The 23255-nt window shown below is 42.4% G+C and overlaps 1 protein-coding gene across 8 annotated transcripts in view; it reads right to left on the reverse strand.

Moving 5' to 3' along the window:
- The window catches only part of astn1 (astrotactin 1), a 257745-nt gene that overhangs the window by 146651 nt on the left and 87839 nt on the right, over positions 1-23255 (reverse strand). For 2 of the 8 annotated variants that reach the window (XM_062069739.1, XM_062069740.1), the window contains exons 3-6: positions 13225-13475; positions 13002-13144; positions 8026-8172; positions 4006-4155 (exon numbers count right to left, since the gene is read on the reverse strand). In XM_062069739.1, the coding sequence (XP_061925723.1) occupies positions 4006-4155; positions 8026-8172; positions 13002-13144; positions 13225-13475 (691 nt within the window). Of the gene's footprint in view, positions 1-4005; positions 4156-8025; positions 8173-13001; positions 13145-13218; positions 13476-23255 lie in introns of all 8 variants that reach the window. The other 6 variants (XM_062069741.1, XM_062069742.1, XM_062069738.1 and 3 more) reach the window with 4 other exon arrangements.

Raw genomic sequence — 23255 nt, forward strand, 5'->3', positions numbered from 1 at the left:
TGGGTCGAGCACTACTTTGAGCTGTACGCCACACAGAACATCGTCACCGACGCCGCCCTCGATGCCATCCCTGACCTGCCAGTCATGGAGGAGCTCGACGCCCAACCCACAGAGGAGGAGCTTAGCAAAGCCATCGACAACCTCGCCAGCGGGAAGGAACCGGGGAGTGACAGCATTCCAGCTGAGGTCCTGAAGAGTGGGAAACCTGCGATACTAAAGCCCCTTCACGAGCTTCTCTGCCAATGCTGGGAGGATGGTCACATCCCTCGGGACATGCGTGACGCCAACATCGTACAAAAACAAGGGCAACAGAAGTGACTGCAATAGCTATCGTGGGATTTCCCTCCTCAGCGTTGTGGGAAAGGCCTTCCCTCGCATTGCCCTCGCTCGCCTGCAAACCCTCGCCTCCCGCATCTACCCCGATCTGGCCGGTCAACAGTAGACTTGGTATTCTCCCTGCGCCAACTCCAAGAAAAATGTCAAGAGCAGCGCATGTCTCTCTACACTGCCTTCATTGACCTGACGAAGGCTTTTGACCTTGTCAGCAGGAGCGGACTCTTCAAGCTTCTGCAGAAGATCGGCTGTCCCCCACACCTGCTGGCTGTCATCACCTCCTTCCACGACGACATGCACAGCCCTGTGTGCTTCAACAGCGCCACCTCTGAGGTCTTTCCTGTCAGCAGCGGCGTGAAGCAAGGCTGCGTCTTGACGCCGACACTCTTCGGCATCTTCTTCTCCATGCTACTCCAGTACGCCTTCAGGGACTGCAGTGTAGGCGTGTACATCCACACCAGGGCCGACGGCAAGCTCTTCAACCTCGTCCGCCTTCATGCCAAGACCAAGGTGCTAGAGGTGCTCATCCGTGAGCTTCTGTTTGCAGATGATGCAGCCCTGGCATCACACACAGAGGACGGTCTTCAGCAGCTCGTCAGCCGGCTATCCGACGCCTGCAAGGAGTTCGGACTGACCATCAGCCTGAAGAAGACGAATGTCATGGCGCAGGGATCAGACCATCCCCCAACAATCACCATCGACCCGCAGGCACTGGAGGCTGTGGAAACCTTCACCTACCTTGGGTCCAAAATCTCTAGCTCTCTCAACCCGGAGGCAGAGATCAACAGCAGGATCGCCAAGCTGCAGCAGAGAGTTTGGGACAAATCCAGTTTCACACAGACAACCAAGCTGCGTGTCTACCAAGCCTGCGTTCTCAGCAGTCTCCTCTACGGCAGCGAGGCATAGACCCCCTACGCGAGGCACGAAAGGAAACTCAACAGCTTCCACCACAGGTGCCTGCGTCGCATTCTGCACACCAGCTGGGAGAACAGAGTCCCTGACACAGATGTGCTCGAACGCACTGACATGATGAGCATGGTGGCCACCCTCAGGGAGAGACCTTTATATATGTACGGGCCAATGACAATTTTTGAAATGTGCCAAGGGCCAATGACAAACCAGTCGGGGGCCATGCCACACTTTGGGCCCCCCAGCTGTAGAAGAGAACTGTTTATGGTCACTATAGTCTTAGTACAGTAGTATATTTGTCCATCCTATGTTCCACACGGGACGCCAGTCACATGGTTGTCTTACGTCAGAAGTGGAAGTCATAAAACCAGGTGTTCACCTGGCAGGTGTTTCTGCTGTGATATACATGGGATAAAAAGGAAGTCCTTCCTTAGCTGCCGCCTTGTTTTATCGTATTTGTCAAGTCAAGTTTTGTATCCGCAATAAATCAACACACTTTGGATCAATGTTCACAGACTCCAGTATTTGAAATAAATCAGCACACTTTGGATCAATGTTCACAGACTCCAGTATTTGAAATAAATCAGCACACTTTGGAGCAATGTTCACAGACTCCAGTATTTGAAATAAATCAGCACACTTTGGAGCAATGTTCACAGACTCCAGTATTTGAAATAAATCAGCACACTTTGGAGCAATGTTCACAGACTCCAGTATTTGAAATATCTCTCTCTCCCAGTGTGTCACATGAAGTTACATAACATTACACTACATGAAGTTACATTACACATTACATCATTACATTACACGACATAACATGTATTGACATTATATAAAGTAACAACACAAGACATTATTTTACATTACATTATAATCAATTACATGGCATGATATTATTTTATATTACATTACATTAAGTTACATTACATTATATTCAATTATATGACTTGACATGATATTATTTTATATTACATCACATTACACTACATTACATTACGTTACATTATATTACACTACATTACATTACGTTACAGTACATTACGTAATGTTACATTACATTCAATTATGTTACATGACATTACAATTAAGTAGATTACATTACATTACGTTACATTACATTAAATTATGTTACATGACATTACAATTAAGTAGATTACATTACATTACGTTACATTACATTAAATTACATTATGTTATGTTACATTACAATTAAGTACATTACATTATGTTCCGTGACAAACATTGTGCTACATTATATTACAGTACATTACTTTACGTTATATTACATTATGTTACATGACATTACATTGTGTTACATTATATTACAGTACATTATGTTACGTTATGTTACATTACATTATGTTACATTACATTACGTTACAGTACATTACGTTGCGTCACATTATGTCACATTACAATTTAGTAGATTACATTACGTTACGTGGCATGACATTGTATTACATTATATTACAGTAGATTATGTTGCGTTATGTTACATTACATTACATTACATTAAGTTACATTAAGTAGATTACATTACATTACGTTACATTACATTATGTTGCATTACTTTGTGTTACATTACATTATATTACAGTACATTACTGTATGTTATGTTACGTTACATTGTTATGTTACATTACATTATGTTACATTACAATTTAGTAGATTAAATTACGTTACATGATATGAAATTGTGTTACATTGCATTACAGTACTATGTGTTATGTTATGTTACGTTATGTTACGTTACATTATGTTACATTTTTGTTACAGTACTATTAAGTACATTACATTACGTTACGTGACATCACATTGTGTTACATAACATTACAGTACTATGTTATGTTATGTTACGTTACATTACATTACAGTACATTGGTATGTTACATTACAAGTACATTACATTATGTTACGTGACTTTACATTGTGTTACATTACATTACAGTACACTATGTTATGTTAAATTACACTATGTCACGTTACACTACATTACGTTACGTGACATTATGTTACGTGACATTACATTGTGTTACATTACATTACAGTACACTATGTTATGTTAAATTACACTATGTCACGTTGCACTACATTACATTACGTGACATTATGTTACGTGACAATACGTTACGTGACATTACGTTACGTTACAATATGTTGCATTACAGTCCATTATGTTACATTACATTATGTTACAATACATTATGTTATGTTACAATATTTTACATTACAATACATTATATTACGTTGCGTTACATTGTGTTAAGTTACGGTACATTGTGTTATGTTACATGACATTACGTGACATAACATTAGAAATATCACATCACATCATTCGAGTACATTATGTTACGTTATGTTACATTACATTACGTTACATTACGTTACATTACATTACGTTACATTACATTACGTTACGTTACATTACATTACGTTACATTACATTACCTTACCTTACATTACAATGAAGTAGATGACATTATGTGAAATAAGATGATAAAATATGACATGATTACAGTACAGTAGGTGAGAATCTGGGAAGTGACAGCAGATATTATTTTTAGAGTTTCATCAGAGCTGCAAAAGAAGGCATGCTGACAAACACAGCATGCAGCAACACGTCTGTGGAAATAATATGATTTCTTCATGTTTGATGCAAGGAGATCAAACATAGTGGAATGTACAGTATGTACAGGACATGATCAGGTTACTGTCATGCGTGGCCAAGACACCATCAAAGAGAGAGAGAGAACTGGTCCTTACCCCCGGAGCCCCAAGCGCTGTTGACGTTACCGTTTCTCATACCTCGACTGCGGCGCCGACTGCGGCTGGGGTCGGTGTAGAAGGCCAGCTGAGGCTCGCTGTCGGCCTCCGTGCCAGAGTCCCCGTCTGGGTTCAAGAAGGTGGAACCCGCTGTTGGAGTCACACAAAGTCAAAGTGTCTTCCTCCACTCTTTCTTCACAAGAGGAACAAGAACGTGTCAAACAGCTGGAACTAGACTTGACTTTAAGCAGGCTCCACTTGGAAAGTCAAACTTGCCATGATCCTGCTTGTATGGCCAGTCCCACCTAAGTCTAAGACTACATCTGACCAATCTAAGTCTAAGACTACATCTGACCAATCTAAGTCTAAGACTACATCTGACCAATCTAAGTCTAAGACTAGAGCTGACCAATCTAAGTCTAAGACTAGATGTGACCAATCTAAGTCAAAGACTAGATGTGACCAATCTAAGTCTAAGACTAGATGTGACCAATCTAAGTCTAAGACTAGATGTGACCAATCTAAGTCTAAGACTAGATGTGACCAATCTAAGTCTAAGACTAGATCCGACCAATCTAAGTCTAAGACTAGATCTGACCAATCTAAGTCTAAGACTAGATCTGACCAATCTAAGTCTAAGACTAGATCTGACCAATCTAAGTCTAAGACTAGATCTGACCAATCTAAGTCTAAGACTAGATGTGACGAATCTAAGTCTAAGACAAGATCTGACCAATCTAAGTCTAAGACTAGATCTGACCAATCTAAGTCTAAGACTAGATCTGACCAATCTAAGTCTAAGACTAGATCTGACCAATCTAAGTCTAAGACTAGATCTGACCAATCTAAGTCTAAGACTAGATGTGACGAATCTAAGTCTAAGACTAGATCTGACCAATCTAAGTCTAAGACTAGATCTGACCAATCTAAGTCTAAGACTAGATCTGACCAATCTAAGTCTAAGACTAGATGTGACCAGCAGTTTGTCCAGTGTCCTCCTGTCCCTCACTGACACAAACGCCTCCAACTGCGTGCCAATAGTTTGGCCCACTTTCCGGATCAGTTTGTCAATCCGGTTGAAGTCCCTTTTGGTGGTGCTGCTCCCCCAATAAACCACTGCAAAGTACAGGGCACTGGCCACACCAGAATGAAAAAAGATCTCCAACAGCTTGCTGCACACATTAAAGGTCCTAAGCTTCCTCAGGAAAAAGAGTCTGCTCATGTCCTTCTTGTAAACAGCTTTGCAGTTGAACAGCAGACTGGACTGGAAGGACAAGTGGACTCCCAGGTACTTGTACTGCCCCACAGGGGTCATTTTCTTCTTGAAGTCGATGACCAGGTCCTTGGTCTTGTCCACATTAAGGAGCAGACAGTTCGCCTGAGACCACTCCACAAAGTCAGCGATCAGTGTCCTGTACTCCAATTCCTGTCTCTCTCTGATACACCCGACCACAGCAGAGTCGTCAGAGTATTTCTGCAGGTGCCAGGACCTGGAACTATACTGGAGGTCTGAGGTGTCCAGGGTGAACAGGAAAGGAGACAGGACTGTGGAGCACCTACACCACTGACCACGGTATCCGACAGGGAGCTCCCCAGTCGCACAAACTGGGGACTGTCAGACAAGTAATCAGTGATCCAGGAGACAATGGATGAACTGACACCCATACTTGTCACTCATCAGAATTGGCTTAATGGTGTTAAAGGCACTGGAGAAATCAAAGACCATGATCCTTACAGAGCCCCTCCCACCATCCAGGTGAGAGTGAGCATGATGCGGCAGGTAGATAACAGCATAATCCACCCCTACATGGGGCTGATATGCAAACTGTAGAGGGTCCAGGGAAGGAGCCCCCAGGGGTCTCAGGTGAGCCAGCACAAGTCTCTCGAGGACCTTCATGACATGAGACGTCAGGGCAACAGGTCTGAAGTCATTCAAGCCCAATGGGATGGCCTTCTTGGGCACCGGCACTATGCATGATGTTTTCCATAGCGCTGGTATCCGTTCTAACTTCAGACTCAGGTTGAAGATGAAGTGCAGGATCTCAGTTAGCTGAGCAGCGCAAGTCTTCAGAACCCAGGGTTTGACTCGGTCAGGGCCTGCTGACTTGGCTGGGTTGACTTTCTCCAGCTGTCATCTCACATGGCCAGGTGTCAGACACTAGCTGCCACTGTATCCTCCTCAACTCGTCCCGATCACCAGATCTGAAGGCTAGCTTCTTTTTATTCAGCAGCAACTTTAGCTGGCTGGTGATCCAGGGCTTGTTATTTGGGTAACAGTGGACCGTTTTTGTAGGGATGATGGAGTCCTCACAGAAATTGATGTAGTCTGTGATGCAGTCTGTGATGCTGTCAATATCTGTCCCGTGAGGCTTACAGAGCACGTCCCAGTCTATGGTCTCAAAACAGGGCGAGACATGCTTCCTAGTTCCGCCTCCGCACTGATTGTGTTGAAACGGGCTGCCTCCTCACAGCAGGAACATATTGAGGTGTTAAAAACACCAGATTGTGATCAGACCATCCCAGGGGGGGCAGGGCAGTGGCTCTGTATGCATCTTTTGAATTAGCATAAAGTAGGTCCAGAGTTTTATTGTCCCGTGTTGCACAGTGCACATATTGATGGAAAGTGGGTGAAATAGAGTCCAAAGAAGCATGATTAAAGTCATCCGAAATGAGAACGAAGGCTTCAGGATGTTAGGTCTGTTGCCTAGCAACAGCGGCATGAATGGTAATAATAATAATAATAATATAATAATAATACATGTTATTTGGTATAGCGCTTTTCAGGCCACTCAAAGACGCTTTACAGGATAAAAATGTAAATATAAAACAGTTCAAAGTAATAACATATAATACTGGAAATATGAATGGTGTTGCAAACAGCAGCCTCGTCTGCAGGAGGAGGGAGGTACACTCCGATGAACTCTCCTTTGTAAACAACCCCTACTCTCCTTTGTAAACAACCCCCACTCTACTTTGTAAACAACCCCCACTCTCCTTTGTAAACAAACCCCACTCTACTTTGTAAACAACCCCCACTCTCCTTTGTAAACAAACCCCACTCTACTTTGTCAACAAACCCCACTCTCCTTTGTAAACAACCCCCACTCTCCTTTGTAAACAAACCCCACTCTACTTTGTAAACAACCCCCACTCTCCTTTGTAAACAAACCCCACTCTCCTTTGTAAACAAACCCCACTCTCCTTTGTAAACAACCCCCACTCTACTTTGTAAACAAACCCCACTCTCCTTTGTAAACAACCCCCACTCTACTTTGTAAACAACCCCTACTCTCCTTTGTAAACAAACCCCACTCTACTTTGTAAACAAACCCCACTCTCCTTTGTAAACAAACCCCACTCTCCTTTGTAAACAACCCCCACTCTACTTTGTAAACAACCCCCACTCTCCTTTGTAAACAAACCCCACTCTACTTTGTAAACAACCCCCACTCTCCTTTGTAAACAACCCCCACTCTCCTTTGTAAACAACCCCCACTCTCCTTTGTAAACAAACCCCACTCTCCTTTGTAAACAAACCCCACTCTACTTTGTAAACAACCCCCACTCTCCTTTGTAAACAAACCCCACTCTACTTTGTAAACAAACCCCACTCTCCTTTGTAAACAAACCCCACTCTACTTTGTAAACAACCCCCACTCTACTTTGTAAACAAACCCCACTCTCCTTTGTAAACAAACCCCACTCTACTTTGTAAACAACCCCCACTCTACTTTGAAAACAACCCCCACTCTACTTTGTAAACAAACCCCACTCTACTTTGTAAACAACCTCCACTCTCCTTTGTAAACAAACCCCACTCTACTTTGTAACCCAACCCCACTCTACTTTGCAAATGTCAGTTTGGAGACATTTTCACTGGTGATGCAGAAAAGGAGAGGTAGAAAAAAAGAGATAGAAGAGATACAAGAGAGAGTAAAGAGAGAGAGTAAAAAGAGAGAGAGAGAGCAAAGACAGAGAGTAAAGAGAGAGAGAGAGAGAGAGAGAGAGAGAGTAACTCACCTCGTGTGTTGCTGGACAAACGTTTGTGTTGACTGCCGCTGGTGTTGTGAGGAAGTAAAGTGTTCTGTTGCAGGTGACTTTCCATGGGACTGTTGTTGATGATGTTGTCTTTGTACTTGTTCATCAACACCATCTTGTTGTCACTCACTGAAATCATCATCATCATCTACTGTAAATCATCATCATCTACTGTAAGTCATCATCATCTTCTACTGTAAATCATCATCATCTACTGTAAGTCATCATCATCATCTACTGTAAATCATCATCATCTACTGTAAGTCATCATCATCATCTACTGTAAATCATCATCATCTACTGTAAATCATCATCATCTACTGTAAGTCATCATCATCATCTACTGTAAATCATCATCTACTGTAAATCATCATCAACTACTGTAAATCATCATCATCTACTGTAAATCATCATCATCTACTGTAAGTCATCATCATCTACTGTAAATCATCATCATCTACTGTAAATCATCATCATCATCATCTACTGTAAATCATCATCAACTACTGTAAATCATCATCATCTACTGTAAATTATCATCATCATCTACTGTAAATCATCATCATCTACTGTAAATCATCATCATCTACTGTAAATCATCATCAACTACTGTAAATCATCATCATCTACTGTAAATCATCATCACCATCTATTGTAAATCATCACCATCTACTGTAAATCATCATCATCCTCTACTGTAAATCATTATCATCTACTGTAAATCATCATCATCTACTGTAAATCATCATCATCCTCTACTGTAAATCATCATCATCTACTGTAAATCATCATCATCTATTGTACATCATCATCAACATCTACTGTAAACCATCATCATCATTATCATCTACTGTAAATCATAATCATCTACTGCAAATCATCATCATCTACTATAAATCATCATCATCTACTGTAAATCATCATCATCATCTACTGTAAATCATCATCATCCTCTACTGTAAATCATCATCACCATCATCTACTGTAAATCATCATCATCTACTGTAAATCATCATCATCTACTGTAAATCATCATCATCATCTACTGTAAATCATCATCATCTACTGTAAATCATCATCATCATCATCTACTGTAAACCATCATCATCATCTACTGTAAATCATCAACATAATATACTGTAAATCATCATCATCATCTACTGTAAATCATCATCATCTACTGTAAATCATCATCATCATCTACTGTAAACCATCATCATCATCAACTGTAAATTATCATTAACATAATCTACTGTAAATCATCAACAGGTACTGTAAATCATCATCATCTACTGTAAATCTTCATCAACATCTACTGTAAATCATCATCATTATATACTGTAAATCATCAACAGCTACTGTAAATCATCATCACTATATACTCTAAATCATCATTATCTACTGTAAATTATTATCATTACATACTGTAAATCATCATCATCTACTGTAAATCATCAACATCTACTGTAAAACCTCATTATCATCTACTGTAAATCATCACCAACATCTACTGTAAATCATCATCATCTACTGTAAATAATAATCGACATCTAGTGTAAATCATCAATATTTACTGTAAATCATCAACATCATCTACTGTAAATCATCAACATCATCTACTGTAAATCATCATCGTCTACTGTAAATCACCATCCTCTACTGTAAATCATCATCATCATCCTCTACTGTAAATCAGCATCATCATCTACTGTAAATCATCATCAACATCTACTGTAAATCATCATCATCCTCTACTGTAAATCATCACCATCCTCTACAGTAAATCATCATCATATACTGTAAATCTTCATCATCTACTGTAAATCGTCAATATCCTCTACTGTAAATCAACGTCATATACTGTAAATCATCAACATCTACTGTAAATCATCAACATCATCTACTGTAAATCTTCATCAACGTCTACTGTAAATCATCATCAACATCCTCTACTGTAAATCGTCAACATCTACTGTAAATCATCAACATATACTGTAAATCATCAACATCATCTACTGTAAATCATGATCATTATATACTGTAAATCATCAACATCATCTACTGTAAATCATCATCATTATATACTGTAAATCATCAACATCTACTGTAAATCTTCATCAACATCTACTGTAAATCATCAACATCTACTGTAAATCTTCATCAACATCTACTGTAAATCATCAACATCATCTACTGTAAATCATCATCAATATTTACTGTAAATCATATGTATCTACTATGTAGTAAAATATGTTATATAGTAATATATATTGTTTTACTCATATATATACGCATTTATATACTATGTAGTATTTTATGTTGTTTTACTTATGTATATATATATATACATATACAGTATATACATTACCTTTTAAACTGTATTAATTTGTATTATTATGTGTTGTCAACTTTGTACTTTTTTTTTAATTATTATTATTTTTTATGTCATTGCCTGAAATAAATAAATAAATGAAAAAAAAATGAATGAATGAATATATACATACATACATACATACATACATATATATATATATATATATATATATATATACATATATATATATATATATATATACATACATATATATATATCATCTACTGTAAATCATCATCAACTACTGTAAATCATCATCATCTACTGTAAATCATCATCACCATCTATTGTAAATCATCATCATCTACTGTAAATCATCATCATCCTCTACTGTAAATCATCATCATCTACTGTAAATCATCATCATCTACTGTAAATCATCATCATCCTCTACTGTAAATCATCATCATCTACTGTAAATCATCATCATCTATTGTACATCATCATCAACATCTACTGTAAATCATCATCATCATTATCATCTACTGTAAATCATAATCATCTACTGCAAATCATCATCATCTACTATAAATCATCATCATCTACTGTAAATCATCATCATCATCTACTGTAAATCATCATCATCCTCTACTGTAAATCATCATCACCATCATCTACTGTAAATCATCATCATCTACTGTAAATCATCATCATCTACTGTAAATCATCATCATCATCTACTGTAAATCATCATCATCTACTGTAAATCATCATCATCATCATCTACTGTAAACCATCATCATCATCTACTGTAAATCATCAACATAATATACTGTAAATCATCATCATCATCTACTGTAAATCATCATCATCTACTGTAAATCATCATCATCATCTACTGTAAACCATCATCATCATCAACTGTAAATTATCATTAACATAATCTACTGTAAATCATCAACAGGTACTGTAAATCATCATCATCTACTGTAAATCTTCATCAACATCTACTGTAAATCATCATCATTATATACTGTAAATCATCAACAGCTACTGTAAATCATCATCACTATATACTCTAAATCATCATTATCTACTGTAAATTATTATCATTACATACTGTAAATCATCATCATCTACTGTAAATCATCAACATCTACTGTAAAACCTCATTATCATCTACTGTAAATCATCACCAACATCTACTGTAAATCATCATCATCTACTGTAAATAATAATCGACATCTAGTGTAAATCATCAATATTTACTGTAAATCATCCACATCTACTGTAAATCATCAACATCATCTACTGTAAATCATCATCGTCTACTGTAAATCACCATCCTCTACTGTAAATCATCATCATCATCCTCTACTGTAAATCAGCATCATCATCTACTGTAAATCATCATCAACATCTACTGTAAATCATCATCATCCTCTACTGTAAATCATCACCATCCTCTACAGTAAATCATCATCATATACTGTAAATCTTCATCATCTACTGTAAATCGTTAATATCCTCTACTGTAAATCAACATCATATACTGTAAATCATCAACATCTACTGTAAATCATCAACATCATCTACTGTAAATCTTCATCAACGTCTACTGTAAATCATCATCAACATCCTCTACTGTAAATCGTCAACATCTACTGTAAATCATCAACATATACTGTAAATCATCAACATCATCTACTGTAAATCATGATCATTATATACTGTAAATCATCAACATCATCTACTGTAAATCATCATCATTATATACTGTAAATCATCAACATCTACTGTAAATCTTCATCAACATCTACTGTAAATCATCAACATCTACTGTAAATCTTCATCAACATCTACTGTAAATCATCAACATCATCTACTGTAAATCATCATCAATATTTACTGTAAATCATATGTATCTACTATGTAGTAAAATATGTTATATAGTAATATATATTGTTTTACTCATATATATACGCATTTATATACTATGTAGTATTTTATGTTGTTTTACTGTATATGTATATATATATATACATATACAGTATATACATTACCTTTTAAACTGTATTAATTTGTATTATTATGTGTTGTCAACTTTGTACTTTTTTTTTAATTATTATTATTTTTTATGTCATTGCCTGAAATAAATAAATAAATGAAAAAAAAAATGAATGAATGAATATATACATACATACATATATATATATATATATATATATATATATATATATATATATATATATATATATATATATATATATATATATATATATACATATATATATATATATATATATATATATATATATATATATACATATATATATATATATACATATATATATATATATATATATATATATATATATATATATATATATATATATATATACATATACATATATATATATATATATATATATATATATATATATATATATATATATATATATATATATATATATATATATATGCTGCAATATGTCCTAGGTGAGTGGACTAGAAGGTACCATCAGTCAGAAAGAAGATGTGTCCTAGGTGAGTGGACTAGAAGGTACCATCAGTCAGAAAGGTGAGTGGACTCGAAGGTACCAGCAGTCAGAAAGAAGTTGTTTCTTAGTGGACTATAAGGTACCAGCAGTCAGGTCCATGTTGTTCTTGTCGTTGCAGCCCTGCAGAGAGTCCAGAGTCCGACTGACTTGACTAGAAAACTCCTCTCCACCGTTCATGCACTCTCTCTGCAGGTGGTGGCGCAGGTCTGTGATGTCGTACTCGTACCTGAGACCACAGGTGTTGGACAGGTCAACTTCCACCCACATCAAGTCCCCCTCCCGTCACGAGTCCCGCCCTACTTGTACCCGTCCAGGATGGGGGTCTCCCGGATGCTCAGGGTCCCGCTGGAGTTGGGCCCCTGACCCCGGGTGTTCCTCAGGCTCTCCCGGGCCTGACCGCCCATCAGGACCGAGGGAATGTAGTGGATCTCGTTGGCCGCCTCGGCGCTGGCGCTCTTCTGAGGCTGAGGGACGCGGCGGCGTTTGCACCAGCGCCGGCGGGTGTACAGGATCAGGACCAAGCACAGGATGGAGAGCAGGAGGGCGATCATCCCACCCTGCGGGGAAGAAGGTCGGGATCAGCAAACAAAAACACTTTCACTGGAGAGAAACATCAGGAGGTTAACATGCTAACATGCTAATGCTCTGTTACACCAGCGGTCAAAACAAGATCTTTTAGTTCTGGAATATTTGTCATCACCCTCCGTGACTTTGACTTGTGTTTTCTCTCCTGTCTGCCTCCACACCTGCTCCTGATTGGCAACCTGGACACACCTGTGACACTGCTTTGTCTTTGACTTGTGTTTTCTCTTCTGTCTGCCTCCACACCTGCTCCTGATTGGCAACCTGGAAACAACTGTTCCTGATTGGCAACCTGGAAACACCTGTTCCTGATTGGCAACCTGTACACACCTGGTCCTGATTGGCAACCTGGACACGCCTGTCCCTGTTTACCAACCTAGATGCACCTGGTCCTGTTGGCAATCGGAACACACCTGTACCTGTTCATCAACATGGATATTCCTGGTCCTGATTGGTACCCGGGACAAACCTGTTCCTGATTGCCAACCTAGACACACCTGACCCTGTTCACGAACCTGGACACACCTCGTCCTGATTGGCAACCTGGACTCACCTTCTCCTGACTGTCAACCTGGACAGACTTTTCCTTGATTGACAACATTTAAACACCTGACCCTGTTTACTAACCTAGACACACTTCTTCCTGATTGGCAACCTGGACACACCTGTCCTAGACCAGCAACCTCGACACACCTTTCTCCTGATTGTCAACCTGGACAGACCTTTCCTTGATTGACAACCTTTAAACACCTGTCCCTGTTTACCAACCTAGACACACCTCTTACTGCTTGGCAAACTGGACACACCTGTCCCTATTTAGCAAACTGGACACACCTGTCCCTGATTGGCAACCGGGACACACCTGTCCCTGATTAACAACCTGGATACACCTGTCCCTGATTAACAACCTGGACACACCTGTTCCTAATTAATAACCTGGACACACCTGTCCCTGATTAACAACCTGGACACACCTGTCCCTGATTAACAACCTGGACACACCTGTTCCTGATTAACAACCTGGACACACCTGTCCCTGATTAACTACCTGGACACACCTGTCCCTGATTAACAACCTGGACACACCTGTCCCTGATTAATAACCTGGACACACCTGTCCCTGGTTAACAACCTGGACACACCTGTCCCTGATTAACAACCTGGACACACCTGTCCCCGATTAACAACCTGGACACACCTGTTCCCGATTAACAACCTGGACACACCTGTCCCTGATTAACAACCTGGACACACCTGTCCCTGATTAACAACCTGGACACACCTGTCCCTGATTAACTACCTGGACACACCTGTCCCTAATTAATAACATGGACACACCTGTTCCTGATTAACAACCTGGACAGACCTGTCCCTGATTAACAACTTGGACACACCTGTCCCTGATTAACAACCTGGACACACCTGTCCCTGATTAACTACCTGGACACACCTGTCCCTGATTAACAACCTGGACACACCTGTCCCTGATTAACAACCTGGACACACCTGTCCCTGACTAACAACCTGGACACACCTGTCCCTGATTAGCAACCTGGACACACCTGTCCCTGATTAACAACCTGGACACACCTGTCCCTGATTAACTACCTGGACACATCTGTCCCTGATTAGCAACCTGGACACACCTGTCCCTGATTAACAACCTGGACACACCTGTCCCTGACTAACAACCTGGACACACCTGTCCCTGATTAACTACCTGGACACACCTGTCCCTGATTAGCAACCTGGACACACCTGTTCCTGATTAGCAACCTGGACACACCTGTCCCTGAATAGCAACCTGGACACACCTGTTCCTGATTAACTACCTGGACACACCTGTCCCTGATTAGCAACCCGGACACACCTGTCCCTGATTAACTACCCGGACACACCTGTCCCTGATTAACTACCTGGACACACCTGTCCCTGATTAACTACCTGGACACACCTGTCCCTGATTAACAACCTGGACACACCTGTCCCTGATTAATAACCTGGACACACCTGTCCCTGGTTAACAACCTGGACACACCTGTCCCTGGTTAACAACCTGGACACACCTGTCCCTGATTAACAACCTGGACACACCTGTCCCCGATTAACAACCTGGACACACCTGTTCCTGATTAACAACCTGGACACACCTGTCCCTGATTAACAACCTGGACACACCTGTCCCTGATTAACAACCTGGACACACCTGTCCCTGATTAACTACCTGGACACACCTGTCCCTGATTAATAACATGGACACACCTGTTCCTGATTAACAACCTGGACAGACCTGTCCCTGATTAACAACTTGGACACACCTGTCCCTGATTAACAACCTGGACACACCTGTCCCTGATTAACTACCTGGACACACCTGTCCCTGATTAACAACCTGGACACACCTGTCCCTGATTAACAACCTGGACACACCTGTCCCTGACTAACAACCTGGACACACTTTTCCCTGATTAGCAACCTGGACACACCTGTCCCTGATTAACAACCTGGACACACCTGTCCCTGATTAACTACCTGGACACATCTGTCCCTGATTAGCAACCTGGACACACCTGTCCCTGATTAACAACCTGGACACACCTGTCCCTGACTAACAACCTGGACACACCTGTCCCTGATTAACTACCTGGACACACCTGTCCCTGATTAGCAACCTGGACACACCTGTTCCTGATTAGCAACCTGGACACACCTGTCCCTGAATAGCAACCTGGACACACCTGTTCCTGATTAACTACCTGGACACACCTGTCCCTGATTAGCAACCCGGACACACCTGTCCCTGATTAACTACCCGGACACACCTGTCCCTGATTAACTACCTGGACACACCTGTCCCTGATTAACTACCTGGACACACCTGTCCCTGATTAACAACCTGGACACACCTGTTCCTGATTAACAACCTGGACACACCTGTCCCTGATTAACAACCTGGACACACCTGTCCCTGATTAACAACCTGGACACACCTGTTCCTGATTAACTACCTGGACACACCTGTCCCTGATTAACAACCTGGACACACCTGTCCCTGATTAACAACCTGGACACACCTGTTCCTGATTAACTACCTGGACACACCTGTCCCTGATTAACAACCTGGACACACCTGTCCCTGATTAACAACCTGGACGCACCTGTTCCTGATTAACAACCTGGACGCACCTGTCCCTGATTAACAACCTGGACCCACCTGTCCCTCATTAACAACCTGGACACACCTGTCCCTGATTAGCAACCTGGACGCACCTGTCCCTGATTAACAACCTGGACGCACCTGTCCCTGATTAACAACCTGGACCCACCTGTCCCTGATTAACTACCTGGACACACCTGTCCCTGATTAAGAACCTGGACCCACCTGTCCCTGATTAACAACCTGGACACACCTGTCCCTGATTAACAACCTGGACACACCTGTCCCTGATTAACAACCTGGACACACCTGTCCCTGATTAACTACCCGGACACAACTGTCCCTGATTAACTACCCCGACACACCTGTCCCTGATTAACAACCTGGACACACCTGTTCCTGATTAACAACCTGGACACATCTGTTCCTGATTAACTACCTGGACACACCTGTCCCTGATTAACAACCTGGACACACCTGTCCCTGATTAACAACCTGGACACACCTGTTCCTGATTAACTACCTGGACACACCTGTCCCTGATTAACAACCTGGACACACCTGTCCCTCATTAACAACCTGGACACACCTGTCCCTGATTAGCAACCTGGACACACCTGTCCCTGATTAACTACCCGGACACACCTGTCCCTGATTAACAACCTGGACACACCTGTTCCTGATTAACAACCTGGACACACCTGTCCCTGATTAACAACCTGGACACACCTGTTCCTGATTAACTACCTGGACACACCTGTCCCTGATTAACAACCTGGACACACCTGTCCCTGATTAACAACCTGGACACACCTGTTCCTGATTAACAACCTGGACACACCTGTCCCTGATTAACAACCTGGACCCACCTGTCCCTCATTAACAACCTGGACACACCTGTCCCTGATTAGCAACCTGGACACACCTGTCCCTGATTAACAACCTGGACGCACCTGTCCCTGATTAACAACCTGGACACACCTGTCCCTGATTAACAACCTGGACACACCTGTCCCTGATTAACAACCTGGACACACCTGTCCCTGATTAACTACCTGGACACACCTGTCCCTGATTAACAACCTGGACACACCTGTCCCTGATTAACAACCCGGACACACCTGTTCCTGATTAACAACCTGGACGCACCTGTCCCTGATTAACAACCTGGACCCACCTGTCCCTCATTAACAACCTGGACACACCTGTCCCTGATTAGCAACCTGGACACACCTGTCCCTGATTAACAACCTGGACCCACCTGTCCCTCATTAACAACCTGGACACACCTGTCCCTGATTAGCAACCTGGACACACCTATCCCTGATTAACAACCTGGACCCACCTGTCCCTCATTAACAACCTGGACACACCTGTCCCTGATTAGCAACCTGGACACACCTGTCCCTGATTAACAACCTGGACGCACCTGTCCCTGATTAACAACCTGGACACACCTGTCCCTGATTAACAACCTGGACACACCTGTCCCTGCCCTGCTGGACGTGTTGTCTGGTGAGTGTTCATAGTCACTGCTGCCCCACTGAGGCGGTGTGTATTTGTGTCTTGTGCTCTCCCTTGCTGCACTTGCCTTCGTCTGTTATTGAATCTATTTTGACCTGCCTTCTCTGCATCCTGGAGTCCAGCTGCAAACAACCTTCCCATGATGGATTTGAAGACAGCACTCAGTCCTCAGTAGCAACATTCCACTAGTTTCTCCTGACATGTTCACCTCTTCTTCGCACTTTGGGCCTAAAAAAAAGGTCTCCTGGGTTATACTTTGATAAATCTTCATCAGACTCGATTACTCCTTAGCTGCCTTCGTCGCAATGAGGATAAAAGAGTGTTATTGCGGCTGGAACAACATTCAATGTTATTGTAATAGTTGGAGAGGAGAAGGCGTTGACCAATATGGGCTGCAAACACTCCCTCTACAATCACATAATATTCTTGTAACTATGTGCTGAAAATATGAATATTCATGTGAAGATTGTTGGGTCAGTTGAAAGTAAACAAAGACAGATACATTAGAAATGTGTCACGTTTCATGTGTCAGGTAAACCATGATGAACGGGTCCATATAAAGTAAATGTTGATGAGAAACAACAAGAGAAAAAGGTGACATTTCAGCATAAAGGACGCTAAGCCAGCAAAGAGAAAGAAAAGCTATTAATTATTGATGATTGTGCTGCAGATGTGTGAAGGCTAGACTACTTCCTGTGGGGATCACCAGCAAGAAGATCCAGAAGCTGCAGTACTTACAGAATAGAGCTGCTAGGACACCTAACCCCAGCAAGAAGATCCAGAAGTACAGAATAGAGCTGCTAGGACACCTAACCCCAGCAAGAAGATCCAGAAGTACACAATAGTGCTGCTAGGACACCTAACCCCAGCAAGAAGATCCAGAAGTACACAATAGTGCTGCTAGGACACCTAACCCCAGCAAGAACATCCAGAAGTACACAATAGTGCTGCTAGGACACCTAACCCCAGCAAGAAGATCCAGAAGTACAGAATAGAGCTGCTAGGACACCTAACCCCAGCAAGAAGATCCAGAAGTACAGAATAGTGCTGCTAGGACACCTAACCCCAGCAAGAAGATCCAGAAGTACACAATAGTGCTGCAAGGACACCTAACCCCAGCAAGAAGATCCAGAAGTACAGAATAGTGCTGCTAGGACACCTAACCCCAGCAAGAAGATCCAGAAGTACACAATAGTGCTGCAAGGACACCTAACCCCAGCAAGAAGATCCAGAAGTACATAATAGAGCTGTTAGGACACCTAACCCCAGCAAGAACATCCAGAAGTACACAATAGTGCTGCTAGGACACCTAACCCCAGCAAGAAGATCCAGAAGTACAGAATAGTGCTGCTAGGACACCTAACCCCAGCAAGAAGATCCAGAAGTACAGAATAGAGCTGCTAGGACACCTAACCCCAGCAAGAACATCCAGAAGTACACAATAGTGCTGCTAGGACACCTAACCCCAGCAAGAACATCCAGAAGTACACAATAGTGCTGCTAGGACACCTAACCCCAGCAAGAAGATCCAGAAGTACAGAATAGAGCTGCTAGGACACCTAACCCCAGCAAGAACATCCAGAAGTACACAATAGTGCTGCTAGGACACCTAACCCCAGCAAGAACATCCAGAAGCTGCAGTACTTACAGAATAGAGCGGCTAGGACACCTAACCCCAGCAAGAAGATCCAGAAGTACACAATATTGCTGCTAAGACACCTAACCCCAGCAAGAAGATCCAGAAGTACAGAATATAGCTGCTAGGACACCTAACCCCAGCAAGAAGATCCAGAAGTACACAATAGTGCTGCTAGGACACCTAACCCCAGCAAGAAGATCCAGAAGTACAGAATAGAGCTGCTAGGACACCTAACCCCAGCAAGAAGATCCAGAAGTACAGAATAGAGCTGCTAGGACACCTAACCCCAGCAAGAAGATCCAGAAGTACAGAATAGAGCTGCTAGGACACCTAACCCCAGCAAGAACATCCAGAAGTACACAATAGTGCTGCTAGGACACCTAACCCCAGCAAGAAGATCCAGAAGTACACAATAGTGCTGCTAGGACACCTAACCCCAGCAAGAAGATCCAGAAGTACACAATAGTGCTGCTAGGACACCTAACCCCAGCAAGAAGATCCAGAAGTACACAATAGTGCTGCTAGGACACCTAACCCCAGCAAGAAGATCCAGAAATACAGAATAGTGCTGCTAGGACACCTAACCCCAGCAAGAACATCCAGAAGTACACAATAGTGCTGCTAGGACACCTAACCCCAGCAAGAAGATCCAGAAGTACACAATAGTGCTGCAAGGACACCTAACCCCAGCAAGAAGATCCAGAAGTACAGAATAGTGCTGCTAGGACACCTAACCCCAGCAAGAAGATCCAGAAGTACACAATAGTGCTGCAAGGACACCTAACCCCAGCAAGAAGATCCAGAAGTACATAATAGAGCTGTTAGGACACCTAACCCCAGCAAGAACATCCAGAAGTACACAATAGTGCTGCTAGGACACCTAACCCCAGGAAGAAGATCCAGAAGTACAGAATAGTGCTGCTAGGACACCTAACCCCAGCAAGAAGATCCAGAAGTACAGAATAGAGCTGCTAGGACACCTAACCCCAGCAAGAACATCCAGAAGTACACAATAGTGCTGCTAGGACACCTAACCCCAGCAAGAACATCCAGAAGTACACAATAGTGCTGCTAGGACACCTAACCCCAGCAAGAACATCCAGAAGTACACAATAGTGCTGCTAGGACACCTAACCCCAGCAAGAAGATCCAGAAGTACAGAATAGAGCTGCTAGGACACCTAACCCCAGCAAGAACATCCAGAAGTACACAATAGTGCTGCTAGGACACCTAACCCCAGCAAGAAGATCCAGAAGTACAGAATAGTGCTGCTAGGACACCTAACCCCAGCAAGAAGATCCAGAGGTACACAATAGTGCTGCTAGGACACCTAGCCCCAGCAAGAAGATCCAGAAGTACAGAATAGAGCTGCTAGGACACCTAACCCCAGCAAGAACATCCAGAAGTACACAATAGTGCTGCTAGGACACCTAACCCCAGCAAGAACATCCAGAAGCTGCAGTACTTACAGAATAGAGCTGCTAGGACACCTAACCCAGGCAAGAACATCCAGAAGTACACAATAGTGCTGCTAGGACACCTAACCCCAGCAAGAAGATCCAGAAGTACACAATAGTGCTGCTCCGCGTGGCAGGCGACATCACACACCCCTCACACGGCTTCTTCAGACTGCTGCCATCCGGCAGACGACTGAGAAGCCTCCGAGCTCGAAGCTGTAGGCTGAGAGACAGCTTCATCCATCAGGCTGTCAGGAAGCTGAACTCTCTCCCGGCCCCCCCCCCCCCTTCTCACTCTGCCCTGCAATCTGATCTGAACTGTGAACTGAGACACTACACCCCACCCCCCCCCCCCCCCCACTCACCCACCCACACACACACACACACACACACACACACACACACACACACACACACACACACACACCATCTATCACTTAGCCACTTTACTCCGGACTCAAAATGCTGCTAACTGTTTTAACTGTTTACACTGTTTACATTGCACTTTGCACTCCCATCTAAATACTTGAATACTTACGTTGCAATACTGTATATACAATAGATAGATATTATAGATATGCTGGTAATATCTTCTTCCCCTGTATATTTTTCCCCCCCCTCATGCGACTGTTTAAATTGTTGTCTTTTTTATTCTTCTTTTACACTTTATATTTATAGACACCGTGGTTGTGAGAGGAACGTAATTTCGTCCACCTGTATGTCCTGTACAAACAGTTGTTTGACAATAAAGCTGACTTTGACTTGACTTTGACTTGACTAGGACACCTAACCCCAGCAAGAAGATCCAGAAGTACACAATAGTGCTGCTAGGACACCTAACCCCAGCAAGAAGATCCAGAACTACAGAATAGTGCTGCTAGGACACCTAACCCCAGCAAGAACATCCAGAAGTACACAATAGTGCTGCTAGGACACCTAACCCCAGCAAGAACATCCAGAAGTACAGAATAGTGCTGCTAGGACACCTAACCCCAGCAAGAAGATCCAGAAGTACAGAATAGTGCTGCTAGGACACCTAACCCCAGCAAGAACATCCAGAAGTACACAATAGTGCTGCTAGGACACCTAACCCCAGCAAGAAGATCCAGAAGTACAGAATAGTGCTGCTAGGACACCTAACCCCAGCAAGAACATCCAGAAGTACAGAATAGTGCTGCTAGGACACCTAACCCCAGCAAGAAGATCCAGAGGTACACAATAGTGCTGCTAGGACACCTAACCCCAGCAAGAACATCCAGAAGTACACAATAGTGCTGCTAGGACACCTAACCCCAGCAAGAAGATCCAGAAGTACACAATAGAGCTGCTAGGACACCTAACCCCAGCAAGAACATCCAGAAGTACAGAATAGTGCTGCTAGGACACCTAACCCCAGCAAGAAGATCCAGAGGTACACAATAGTGCTCCTAGGACACCTAACCCCAGCAAGAAGATCCAGAAGTACAGAATAGAGCTGCTAGGACACCTAACCCCAGCAAGAACATCCAGAAGTACACAATAGTGCTGCTAGGACACCTAACCCCAGCAAGAACATCCAGAAGCTGCAGTACTTACAGAATAGAGCTGCTAGGACACCTAACCCCAGCAAGAACATCCAGAAGTACACAATAGTGCTGCTAGGACACCTAACCCCAGCAAGAAGATCCAGAAGTACACAATAGTGCTGCTAGGACACCTAACCCCAGCAAGAAGATCCAGAAGTACACAATAGTGCTGCTAGGACACCTAACCCCAGCAAGAACATCCAGAAGCTGCAGTACTTACAGAATAGAGCTGCTAGGACACCTAACCCCAGCAAGAACATCCAGAAGTACACAATAGTGCTGCTAGGACACCTAACCCCAGCAAGAACATCCAGAAGTACAGAATAGTGCTGCTAGGACACCTAACCCCAGCAAGAAGATCCAGAAGTACAGAATAGTGCTGCTAGGACACCTAACCCCAGCAAGAACATCCA

Source organism: Entelurus aequoreus, linkage group LG14 (assembly GCF_033978785.1).
Source record: "Entelurus aequoreus isolate RoL-2023_Sb linkage group LG14, RoL_Eaeq_v1.1, whole genome shotgun sequence".
Lineage (NCBI taxonomy): Eukaryota > Metazoa > Chordata > Actinopteri > Syngnathiformes > Syngnathidae > Entelurus > Entelurus aequoreus.